The sequence below is a fragment of the Scyliorhinus torazame genome, chromosome 25, assembly GCF_047496885.1.
Source record: "Scyliorhinus torazame isolate Kashiwa2021f chromosome 25, sScyTor2.1, whole genome shotgun sequence".
Classification (NCBI taxonomy): Eukaryota; Metazoa; Chordata; class Chondrichthyes; order Carcharhiniformes; family Scyliorhinidae; genus Scyliorhinus; species Scyliorhinus torazame.
This window is the reverse complement of record NC_092731.1, coordinates 23214541-23227225: the sequence shown is the minus strand read 5'-3', so window position 1 is coordinate 23227225 and position 12685 is coordinate 23214541. Positions and strand designations below refer to the sequence as shown.

Genomic DNA, 12685 nt, shown 5'->3' with positions numbered 1-12685 from the left:
TAAACTGGGCGCATCCACTGGGTGCTGACATTCCTTTCGGCCAGATTCAGACTGGAGATCCAATGTCATTGTTTCACATCTCACAGGGAGCCTGCTGCTGACAAGAAGGGATGAATAATAAATGCTTAGCCTAGCCAACGACACCCACGTCCATAAAATGAATTTTAGAAAAACAACTCCGCACCTGTCCTCAGCTAGAAGCACAGTAAAGAGTCAAATACAGACGGCAGCGTATCCAGTGGATCTTGGTTTCGACGTGTGGGTAATGCACGCGAGAGAGCGTGAGGGAGAGGAGGTGGATACGGTGCCAATATTACCTTTCCCTCAAATAGGGAGTGAAAGCTTGCGCACATTCTTTGTACATTATCAGGAGCTGGTTTCAGAGCAATGTTAGTTCATCCTTGGGTGCCCTCTGTCCCCAGGTGCTACAAGTCAACAAAGCGGCAGAAATATATTATACAGCCGAGAAAGGGGAGGTTCACTGAGCATGATGCAGATAGAATACCACTCGTTTGACTGACCGATTGTGCAATCTCTCCGCCAGGTCATGGAAGCCTTTGAGGAGGCCGAACGGGCACTGAAACCGAAACTGGACCACATGTTCTCCGATGTGTACGAAGAGACCCCAGTCAGGCTCCAGAAGCAGCAGGAGGGGCTGCAGCGGCACCTGAAGATGTACGGGGAGCATTATCCCACCGACCATTTCGAGAAGTAGGCGATCTTTAGAAAGTCTAGTTCCCTCCTTCTCCCTCCACCCCTGTCCCTCAATCTGCTTGGCATCCATCCGTTACAAAAATTAACTCTCGTTAAGTCGTTGTTTCCCTCGTGTCGAACCTCCTTAATGATTATGAATCTTCCCTCCATTCTCCTCCCCCCCCCCCCCCCCCCCCCCATACCGCTGTAGTCCGCGTTCTCTGGTTACTTGCAACTGGGAATTATAGGAATTTGATGTCACGGGGGTGAAGGGACGGGCTCTCGGTGAAAGCCTGCTTCTCCATGATCAACTCGTACAGCACCATGGGGATGATGCCACCAAGAGCAATAGCCTTTCACTCAAAAAGCCCGTATGTAATGACACCAGTTACCCAGAAGCCAGGAAAATGTTATGGAAATGCGGGAGAACTAAATTATCCAGCGCACACTGACTACAGATCAGGGAACAATGGAAGCAAAACACTCTTCTTGACTTCAGTGTCCTCCTGTGTTTGGGTAGGGGGCAGGTTGTGACTGGAGCTCCGTGGGCGCAGGGTTGGCAGTGGTCCGTTTTATTCTCTCCTGTGGAAATATCTTCTTACTCGTGTATATTCATCGGGGAAGGGTCTGCAATGGTGTTGTGTTAGCTTGTGATACATAACTAGGTCAGAGCAGTAATCCCTTTCGAACACTACATAACCGTACAGCTCGCTCTACGCACACTTCTTTGCAATATTAACAAAGAGGACCCCACCCTATTCTGCAGTAGCCTTGGGAGGAGTTGCCCTCTGCCCCTGAGCCGGAATTGAGGGAGGGGGGAGGGGGGGGGGGGGGCATCCCCACCCCAGGAATTCTTTTTGTGGCACTACACATGCACTCGAGGGATCACGAAAACCACTGCCTCTTCCACCCTGAATTGCTGCTATGACACTTGTGATGATGTGTGTCACCAAAGATCGGATTTTTCCCATTTTAAAAAAAAAACAACTTTGTTCTTGGTCATCTAAGATCAAAACCGGTACAACACTTAGTTATCAGTTGGAAAGTGTGTTGCGAAATGATGTCTGTCCAAAGGAGTACGATCGCTATGCAAAGGGTCTTCCGATCCACATCGCTATGCAAAGGGTCTTCCTCGGTGCAAGTTGCACCTACACAATCTCACTCGTGGCTATTTGGTGACAGAAAATAAATCCTGCTTACATCACATTACTTTGGGTCTGCAGAGATCTTTGAATTCGACACAGGCATGGGGGTTAGTTAGGAGGGAGGGAGTTTTGTCAGGGGCGGGGAAACACGGAGTTAACCAGTGTGCCTAGTCTGGAGTCCATTGACTCCTCTTGGGGAGAATCAACCTGACTTCCTGGGAGAGTTGAATGGGGTCCACACATTTATTAATACACCTGTACTCAAACTAGTGTTTGTTTACCGACAAGAGGATGATGCCGGTCGCTTCATCGGTGCTGCCGGTATAACAGTCACCTGTAAACAGTGGTTGACACCATTGTTGCCAGGAACCTGCAAAGCTGCAAGACGTGTGCACAAGGTGATAAAATGTCGCAGCAGGCACTGGGAGGGTTAAATGGCAGTCTGTGCAATTAGTTATACTCTGCCCAGAGACATCCCAGTACAGCTCCCTGTCAGATCCAATGTTTCATTTCTGGCTAACCAGGGCTACTGAAAGAGCCCCCACTGTCCAGTGATCAGGTGAGCCTACCACATAGTTAGGACTCTGGAGGAAGGCCAATAGAAGCTGCTGTATGCTGGGTGTCGGATCGGTGAGGGTGAAACTTTGGAGGTTATTCAGCCCACCCCCCTTTCTTCCACATTGTGTGTATATTTTGGCAATCCAATCTAATGTGGCCTTCCTTTCCCGACACTTCAAAGTCATTCACATTGTGAGGTGCTTCGAGACACTGAAATGCTATAGGGCAGGATGTAACAATGAAATGAAAGTCGCCATAATCCCCAAAGACCATAGGCTGCTTTCCCCTTTTAAGAGAGAGCTGGCTGGTGGTGATTTAACCTGAGGGCCACCATTCCTCGGGTGAGGGGCAAGGCTGAGAAGACGGGGCCTTCATGAATAACCTCCGCCAGTGCGGGAATTGAACCCGCGCTGTTTCCGTCACTCGCACCACGACCCAGCTGTCCAGCCGAGTGAGCTAACAGACGGACGGCACGGTGCCGCAGTGGTTAGCACTGCTGCCTCACGGCGCCGAGGTCCCAGGTTCGATCCCGGCTCTGGATCACTGTCCGTGTGGAGTTTGCACATTCTCCCTGTGTCTGCATGTGTTTCACCCCCACAACCCAAAGACGTGCAGGGTAGGTGGATTGGCCACGCTAAATTGCCCCTTAATTGGAAAATAAATAATTGGGTAGTCTGAATTTTTTTTTAAAACTGAGCTAACCGACTACCGATGCTCAGATTACAACAGTGAGCCTGGAATCACCATCACTCGTGATCCATATCCATAGAGGTACGAGACCTACTGGGGGCGAATTGGCATCCTGGGGCAGCACAAGCAAAGCGGCAGGAGTATGGCAGACATTTATCTTCGCCAATGGTTAGCCCATGGCCTGCCGCCTCCAGTAACAGGTACCACTCGCTAACAATCTGATATCACCAGTACAGGGAACAATCAAAGATTTTTTTTTTAAATTTAGAGCACCCAATTGTTTTTCATTTCCAATTAAGGGGCAATTTAGCGTGGCCAATCCATCTAACCTGCACATCTTTGGGTTATGGGAGTGAAACCCACACAGACATGGGGAGAATGTGCAAACCCCACATGGACAGTGACGCAGGGCTGGGATCGAACCTGGGACCTCGGCGCCATAGTCCCAGTGCTAACCACATGCCGCCCTGGGAACAATCACAGATTACATAGTGTAACTTGAGCTCCACGATAGTATTCTTGCCTCCAAGTCAGAAGAAGGCTTTTAACATCAAACTCCACTCCAGGCCAACACACTATAGTGCAGAGGGAATGCCGCACAGTTGAAGGTGCTGTCCTCCCGATGTGATGTCAAACCTGAGGTCCTGCCACCCACTCAGGAGAACTTAAAAGACCCCACGGAACTATTTAGAAGAAGAGCAGTGAACATCTCTCCAATGTCCTGGTCAGTATTTATCCCTGCGTTGACATGGCTTTAACAGCTGTTTGTACCAATCGAATGTTATTTATCGCACCACCATGTGTGACCTGGAAGGGACAATGGCTGTTTTATTGTCAAACCTGTAACACGGAAATGTCGAATCGGGCAGTTTATGCGAGATCCAATGCTATTCTCACAGAACGTAGACATTCACAGCTTCTCCAGCCCATCACCATGTGTTAATAAGCCTGACTCCAGCAACTTGAGCAAAAACACTGTCCTGGGCAGCATGGTGGCGCAGTGGGTTAGCCCTGCTGCCTCACGGCGCCGAGGTCCCAGGTTCGATCCCGGCTCTGGGTCACTGTCCGTGTGGAGTTTGCACATTCTCCCCGTGTCTGCGTGGGTTTTGCCCCCACAACCCAAAGATGTGGATTGGCCACACTAAATTGCCCCTTAATTGGAAAAAATGAATTGGATACTCTAGATTTATTTTTTTAAAACACTGTCCTGAGGTTGTGAAAGGCTTTCTCTTGTATGTGTATACACGCGTGTGTGTGTATGTGTATCTATCTATATACATTATGTGTGTGTGTGTATATATACTATGTGTATATAACGTTTCATTACACAGTGGATTTATTATGCAGCGTTACACAAGTGGACGGTTTCATCTCATGCTTGCTACTTAATGTAGCTCGGAGGGATTAGAACAAACTGGAGATTAACTCAGTTGTAGACAGAAGATTCAGCAGTCAGGGAGATCTGTTTGTGGTGTCAGAAGGCTGCCCAATGTGTTACTGATCTGCAGTGACTTCCAGACTGCACTTTATCCTGTAAGGCTCATCACTGAAGCAGTGTCGGCAGCTGTCGGGCCATTTGTTTGATTTTTCCGCCCACCTTACTGTCTCACCGCCGGACCGCTACAGTCAGTTACAGATGACACCGACTTTAAGTACAGCCTTTTTCCAGATGTGACAAGTATGACTTGGAACAAGTTTCTGCAAAAAAGTTTAATGACTGGTATCATAGATACTACAAAATGCATTGTCCCATCACCCCAACTTGTCTTCCACTTTCTGTTTGTGTATTATTTGTTCAAAGGTGTGGATATCCTCTTACTGAAATGTTCGATATGGTTCCTGTTCTGGATAAGGTTTGTTTTGACCAAACCAGGGAAATGTGGTAACATTTATCTGAGTTAGGAACTTGCGACATGTGGACACCCGAAACTGGTCAAAACATGCCCAAAATTGGTCAGAACATTTGCCAAGGGCAATCCTGGAGGGTTGGCAAACCCCCATCCACATCCGCTGCTAACTGTTGTGAATGGATTGAGCTGCAACTCCACCCTAACAAAAGAGCCACGAGATTACTCAACATTGTGGTGTATTCCCTTCCAGCCCATTACTTATGCCCCCCCCCAACCCCCACTCAAACCTATGTAAATGGTACTCCGTTTGTGTGCAGTACCTGACCTCCCCGATAACATAGTGGATGGACTCGGAGCTGTTAATTACTGATATCAAAACAGTTCGTACATTTTTCATTTCCATTTCCTCTATGTTAATTTGCCCAGTGACGTTGTAAGTGTTCTTTCAGGAAACCGCGGTCAACATGAAAGTTGGCCTGGATCCTGCCTTAATTCTTGGCATCCACAGTAAAAGCAATGTGGTCTGTTGCTGTTAAATGTGAGTCGAGTGATAACTAATAGCTTTTGCTGTAGAGTAAAGAGCTACATTGCTGGCGTGGGGCTCTTGAGGGAGCAAGAGTTTGATCACCAGCTAAAAGTTCGCCTTGGGCACTGAACTGGAAGCATCCCGAACAAGTCCTAATTCCATATTTATCCTAATATAAGCTATTATAGAAAATAAATGTTGAAAGTGGTTACAAGAAAAATGTTAAATCTGTGTGTATAATCATAGGTCAAAAAAGAATTTAGAAGAATGAAAATGGGACTGAGAAATTGTGCTTTCCAGCCTTGAGGGTGAATTGGTGGGTTGTTGATTTGAATTTGATTTATTGTCACATGTGCCGAGGTACAGTGAAAAGTATTGTTCTGCATACAGTCCAGACAGATCGTTCTGTCCACAAAGGGCACTGACGAAAGGTGTTGATAAACATGGATCCTCTCATGGGGATGTTGGACTATTATGCGTCATTCCTTCAGACTGGCAGACAGAAATGTTTGAACTGAGGGTGTCAACTTGCATACAATTCAATCCCAAAATTCCTGACGTGGGTTAAGAAGCCCTGGAATTGGGCAGCACGGCGGCGCAGTGGGTTAGCCCTGCAGCCTCACGGCGCCGAGGTCCCAGGTTCGATCCCGGCTCTGGGTCACTGTCCGTGTGGAGTTTGCACATTCTCCCCACGTTTGCGTGGGTTTCACCCCCCCCCCCCCCCCCCCACAACCCAAAGATATGCAGGGTAGCTGGATTGGCCATGCTAAATTGCCCCTTAATTGGAAAAAATGAATTGGGTACTCTAAATTTAACAAAAAAAAAGCCCTGGAATTTTGAATGTGTAGCACGAAGACTCCCTCGCATGCTGTGGTCCACAGACCTCTTGCACAATGTAAACGTGAAGGAGCACCGCATGAATCCGGAAGACATCCTCAAATAGAATGGGTGATGTGTCTGTGGAATACCTGATTGAACATAACTCACTTCGGCAGCATATGAAAGCCAATTGGTGCTCTGACAACGTGTGAAGATGTTGATAATAAAAGCTATATTTAAGTCTGAAATATTTAGCTGAGTGTCTTTGTTTTGGTTTTCATTCACAGTCCAAGCAACGTTATGGAATGTGATGGCAGAATAGTTACTGGATTAATGACCTGGAGGCAAAGAGTTCCACTTCCCTCTTGCGAATTGAGGAATGTTAATTAAACACAATCTGGAATAAAAATCTAGTCTCCGTAATGGTGACTGTGGAACTGCTCAATCATCAGTTTGAAAAACCCATCAAGTTCACTAATATCCTTCAAGGAAGGAATCTGCCATCCTTCAATCCTATGGCCGACATGCAACTTCAGATCCACAGCAATCTGGTTGAATCTGAAATGGCCCGGCAAGACGTGTCTGAGAAGATGGCGCATCATTGCCTTCTCGGGGGCAATTAGGGAGGGGCACATCTTGGAAATTATTTTTTTCCTTTTAAAGGTTCACATTCCTGGCTTTTGACGCTGTGGTGCCTTGCTAAACTTTATTGCAGTGTTGATGTGAGCCTACTTGTGACAATAATAAAGATTAGATTAGATAAACCACCTGAAATCCTACCCTCGGTTGGTCGATGTTGTGAGTTCCCAATCTTTTTTTTCTATAAATTTTACCCAATTCATTTTTTCCAATTGAGGGGCAATTTTAATGATGCCAATCCATCTACCCAGCACATAGAACATACAGTGCAGAAGGAGGGGATGGAGGCATAGCCAATCCACCTAACCTGCACATTTTTGGACTGTGGGAGGAAACCCATGCAGACACGGGGAGAACGTGCAGACTCCGCACAGCCAGTGACCCAGCGGGGAATTGAACTTGGGATCCTGGCGCTGTGAAGCCACAGTGCTAGCACCTTGTGCTACCGTGCTGCCCGAGTTCTCAATCTTAACGGAGAGAGTCCAGGGATAGGGTAGAGTTTGGTGTGAACAAAAGGGGGACATCGGGAGGTCAGGTCTTCACCAACCATTATAGTGTAGCAATTGGCTGAAAGAAGAATAGTGCGAGAGGGCTGAGGCAAAGTGCCCTATTGCTTCCACTTTAAACAATCATCAATAGGGTAATAGTTGATGAATTTTGGAGCTTGGGCCCTTTCTGTGAGGAGGATCGGAGGCAGCACGGTAGCACAGTGGTTAGCACAGTTGCTTCACAGCTCCAGGGTCCCAGGTTCGATTCCCGGCTTGGGTCACTGTCTAAGCGGAGTCTGCACGTTCTCCCTGTGGGTTTCCTCCATCCCTCAGTCCAAAGATGTGTGGGTTAGGTGGATTGGCTATGCTAAATTGCCCTTAAGTGACCAAAAAAATGTTAAGTGGGGGTTACGGGTATAGGTAGATATGTGGGCTTCAGTTAGGGTCTCTTTATAAGGGCCGGTGCAGACTCGATGGGCTGACTGGCCTCCTCCTGCACTGTAAATTCTATGTTAGCAAGGTAAACCAGGTTATAAAAGACATGGTAAACCCAATGTTCACTTTGCCCAACCTTTTTAAGCTTTTGTTAGCAGGCCAGATAACTAACAGCACATCCTAAATCCAGTGTTGGACATTGACCGGTACAGGTGTGGAGGGCCCAAGGGCCTGTTCCTGTGCTGTATTGTTCTTTGTCCCATTATTCCCTCAGCTTTCACTCCAGTCACATTGCAGCTCAGATTTTTGCGGAGGGGGGTAACGGGACGGGAAGGCAGTCTACCTCAAACAGGAAGGAGGTAGACTCTAACCCCATGCTGTTGGCATTGTCCCGAATCACACTCCAGCCAACAAGACTACCCGGCCTCCAAGAGGCAGCAACTCCCGCCCAGCCCCACGGCTTACATTGAAACTGGTACGGTTATTAAACGATGATGAAGATTAAAAAACACTCTATTAAGTCCAGTAATTAACTCCTCAAATGGAAAGCAGGTAGATAACTACGTGATCAGGTTGGCCTATAAAACATCAGCAGGTGCCAATCTTCCGGTGGAATATGGATAAACAGAACTGATTGGATATAAAACGCACAGACTCTCATGATGGAATTAATTTAATTTAACAATGTCACAACAGCAATAATAAAAACAAAACCTTCAGTAAGCTCTTGTTGCTTTTTATCATCATGTTCTACACAACCCCCTATTGTTAGTCACGCATAGAATAGAATCCCTACAGTGCAGAAGAAGGCCATTCGGCCCATCGAGTCTGCACCGACCTTCGGAAACATCCTAACAAGGCCCAAACCCCGTAACCCTCTCTAACCGATGGACACAAAGGGACAATTTAGCACGGCCAATCCACCCAAACTGCACATCCTGGACTGTGGATGGAAACCCACGCAGACATGGGAAGAATATACAAACTCCACGCAGACAGTCACCCAAGGTCGGAATCGAACCCGGGTCCCTGGCGCTGTGAGGCAACGGAGCTAACTAACCACTGTGCTGCCATTCTGCTTCATTTCTGTCCTCCCTCAGCAGATACCGGACTGATGATGAACATCCAAGCATTTCTTTCCCCCCCCCCCCCCCCCCCCATCGCCTCCTCGAACCCTAAGTTATTTATCCCTATAGCTTGATGGGGTGCAGGGCTGTGGCCTCTCTCTGGTACATTGACTGATGGAGTGCTGGGAAGAGAGGTGTTGAGATGGAAACATTTTGCGATTGGGGGGGGGGGGGGGGTGTCACACTTGAGGAACTGTTCTAGTGTCTGCCTCTCTGACCCAGTAGAACTGGTCACGTGCAGAGGACTTGAGCATCGGTGGCAAGGCCAATATTTATTGCCCATCCCTTGAGGAGGTGGGAGTCAGGCACCTTGAACCGCTGCAGTCCATTTGGTGCCTCCTGTCCTTGTCCATCTAGTGTGTGCTGCCCCTGAGCGTTGCCTAATATATATCCCTGTATCTCACCAACCACCAAATCTGTACCTCTAATTAACAGCAGAAACTGACGGAGGTACATGATAGGCAGCAACTGTGGAGAGATCAACAGATAATGTTTCAGAAGTACAACTTGGAGATTTTGCTAAACGCTCACATCCTGTTATCTCGCTACTGCTCAAGCTTCACCCCACTGTACCTTACTGGTATGCCCTTTATGCCTTGAACCTTAGAGATCCAAGTATGTTCCCATCCCAAGCTCTGATGCTTAGGGTAGCAAAGAGAGGGTCAGCAGGGAGCTTTGAAAACTACTTCATGACAGCATTTTTTTGGAGGGGCAATAGGAACTGCCCTTTAGCAGGTTTCCCCCCCCCCCCCATCTCGTGGTGGGGGAAAGCCACTAGCACTTGAGGTCGGAGCTTTGCAGAGCTCGCCAGAGGCGGGTTGTTTGCAGGGGGCTGCGCTGGTGGACGAGGATAAGCCCAGTGTGGGCGCAAGGGTTGTTCCGGTGTTTGGCCTGGATGTCAAATGTCTGGAAGCCTGCGTGATGCAGTGAGTTGATCCCAAGAGCACTGAAACACATCCCAGTGAAGACATCATCGATAGGGAAGAATGGGATGTAGTGGGAGACCACATAGAGCGATCTGACCAGGTTGCCCGAGTACAAGAACCCCCCACCTCCAGCATAAGCTGGGTAGGCACCATCGTAGAAGGACACGGGAATGCTGTACTTGCTTTTCTTGTCTCGTAGCGGGCTAGCATTTAAGATGGTTTGCCCAACATAAAGTTTGTTGCTTTGGTTGGCATCCAGCGACTTCAGGTACTTCACCAACACGGGCATGTTGAGGAACACGTCATCATCCCCTTTGAAGATGTACTGGGCGTGTGGGCAGCGCACTGTGGCCCACTTGAGGAACAGGTAGTCCTTCAGGGTGAGATTAAACAGAGTGTCTTTGAATTCCCACTGGAGGAGATCCCCGTACAAATGATCCTCAAAGTCCAGCAACCTCCAGAGATCAGGCCCCTGACCTGCGCCAGAGGCTGAGCCCAGGAGGAAGACCGTGCGGATCCGGAAGCCGCCCAGAGTCTTCTCCTGTCCCCAGGTCTCGCGAACGGCCTGCCTCCTCTCAAAGTTGGCAGCCAAGGACTTAATCGCAAGGAGTAAGAAGATCCCACCATCACACTTGTCCGGGTGGTCAATCTGCTGTGGGTAGTCCTTGCAGTTCATGTAACGCAGGAAGTCCCCATGCGACTCGGAGTACGAATAGGCATTGATGACCTCAGCCTCCATCATGGCCACCGTGCAGTTCTGGGAGGGGCTGTACAAGGAGGTACCATTGAGAAGAAGGCGGTCCAGAAGCTGGAACATTTGGTGCTGCCTGTGGTTCCAGAAGCTGTTCTTCACAGGGATAAATTTCTTGAAATTGGAAGAGATGTTAATCAGAGAGATCCCACTCTGATTGGTTGGCATGAAAGCGCTTGTAACATTCAGGCCATAGGTGGAATTCTGTGCTCTCTGCACAGGAACTTTCCTCCGTTCCTTGGAGTGCCAACTCAGGAGGATATGGAGCATACCGAGTCCCAACAGACCCAAAACAGCTCCCCGTAACTTGGAGAATCGCATTTCCTCCCTCTAGCCTGCCATGGGAAAGAGAGAAAGCATTAGAACAAGGTTCTCATCAACCAGTACAACAACAATTTGAACTTATATAGCACATTTAAGGTAGTAGTGCTTCACAGGAGGGTTTTCAAACTACATTTGGCTAACAGCAGTGTCAGAGGTGAGTAACTCACCTGACCCCCCCCCCCCCCCCCCCGAAAAAAATAGCCTATCCGCCATCTACAAGGCAGGAGTGTAATGGAATACTCTCTATTTGCCTGGATGAGCGCAGCTCCAACAACACTCAAGAAGCTCAACACCATCCAGGACAAAGCAGCCCCGCTTGATTGGCACCCCATCCACCACCTTCAACATTCACTCTTTCCACCACCGAAGCACAGTGTGTTCCATCTACAAGGTCCACCGCAGAAACTCACCAAGGTCCTTCAGGCAGCACCATCCAAACCCATGACTTCTTCCGTCTAGAAGGACAAGAGCAGCAGATACCTGGGAACCCCCCACCACCTGGAGGTTCCCCTCCAAGTCACTCACCATGCTGACTTGGAATTACATCAGTCATTCCTTCACTGTCGCTGGGTCAAAATCCTGGAACTCCCTCCCTAATAGCACAGCGGGGGTACCTACACCACAAGGAACTCCAGCGGTTCAAGAAAGCGGCTCACCACCTTCTCAAGGGCAATTAGGGATCAGCAACAAATGCTGGGGAGGTCTTGTGGCACAGTGAGTAAGCGTTCCTGTCTCTGAGTCAGAAACTTCAGGCTTCAGTCCCACCCCAGGACTTGGTGGCCAAGGAAGGTTTGTTCATTTATTTATTTATTTATTTATTTTAATTTCCAACGAAGGGGCAATTTAATGTGGCCAATCCACCTACCCTGCACATCTTTGGGTTGTGGAGGTGAGACCCACGCAGACACAGGGAGATTGTGCAAACTCCACACAGTCAGTGACCTGGGGCTGTGTTCGAACCCGTTTCCTCGGAGACGTGATGGAGCACTGCCACCTGGAAGGTACATTCATAATGCGGCCAAACAGGTTGTGTATCAACCTCCAAAACCTTTCCAAACATGCCAATGGCTAGCGGTAAGAGGAGGGCCTCCTGGTGAGGAACGCTTGACGTGGAGTGGGGCCCCTCGAGCCAGGTGGCAGAGTGGTTAGCACCGCTACCTCATAGCGCCAGGGACCTGGGTTCAATTCCAGCCTTGGCTGACTGTATGTGGAGTTTCCCCGTGTCTGCGTGGGTTTCCTCCCACAGTCCAAAGATATGCTGGTTAGGTGAATTGGCCAATGCTAAATTGCCCCATAATGTCCAAAAGGTTAGGTGGGGTTACAGCGATAGGGTGGGGGCTCTTTCCAGTGCAGACTCAATGGGCCTTCTGCAGTGTTGGGATTCTATGATTCTAAGCTATAAGCCCCTGGGGACAGATTTGCAACCTGTTCCAGGGAAAGAAATTTGCCGTGGGAGCAGATAAAAATCTGCTTTGCTTACCACTGCTTTGCTTATCGCTAAGTAATAATAAATGCCGGTCTAACCAGCAGTGCCCAAATGCGATTGAACAAATACAATAAGGAGACACTGGGACAGGCGAGCAAAACTTTGGTCAAAGCGGTGGGTTTTTTAAAGGACAGAATTGGAAGAGCAAGGGCAGCGCAGTGGTTAGCACTGGGCCTACCGCGCTGAGCACCCGGGTTCGAATCCCGGTCCGTGTGGAGTTTGCACATT

General features: G+C 48.6%; 2 protein-coding genes across 2 annotated transcripts in view; one reads left to right on the top strand and one right to left on the bottom strand.

Annotated features, from left to right (window-relative positions):
• LOC140402418 (2-oxoisovalerate dehydrogenase subunit alpha, mitochondrial-like) overlaps nt 1-6529 on the top strand; it is a 69892-nt gene extending 63363 nt beyond the window's left edge. Inside the window, exon 9 of the mRNA XM_072490185.1 lies at nt 545-6529. Within this exon, the coding sequence (XP_072346286.1) occupies nt 545-715 (171 nt within the window). The 3' untranslated portion in view covers nt 716-6529. The remainder of the gene's footprint in view (nt 1-544) is intronic.
• Nucleotides 6530-8503: 1974 nt separating this feature from the next.
• On the bottom strand, nt 8504-11020 carry LOC140402419 (N-acetyllactosaminide beta-1,3-N-acetylglucosaminyltransferase 2-like). Its single transcript, XM_072490186.1, has one exon. It carries the CDS (start codon nt 10966-10968, stop codon nt 9745-9747), a length of 1224 nt encoding a protein of 407 aa, XP_072346287.1. The 5' UTR covers nt 10969-11020; the 3' UTR covers nt 8504-9744.
• Nucleotides 11021-12685: the final 1665 nt, after the last annotated feature.

What these genes read in the sequence shown, in the direction of transcription:
- LOC140402419 (XM_072490186.1), bottom strand. Translation starts at nt 10,968, where the DNA reads ATGCGATTCTCCAAGTTACGGGGAGCTGTTTTGGGTCTGTTGGGACTC.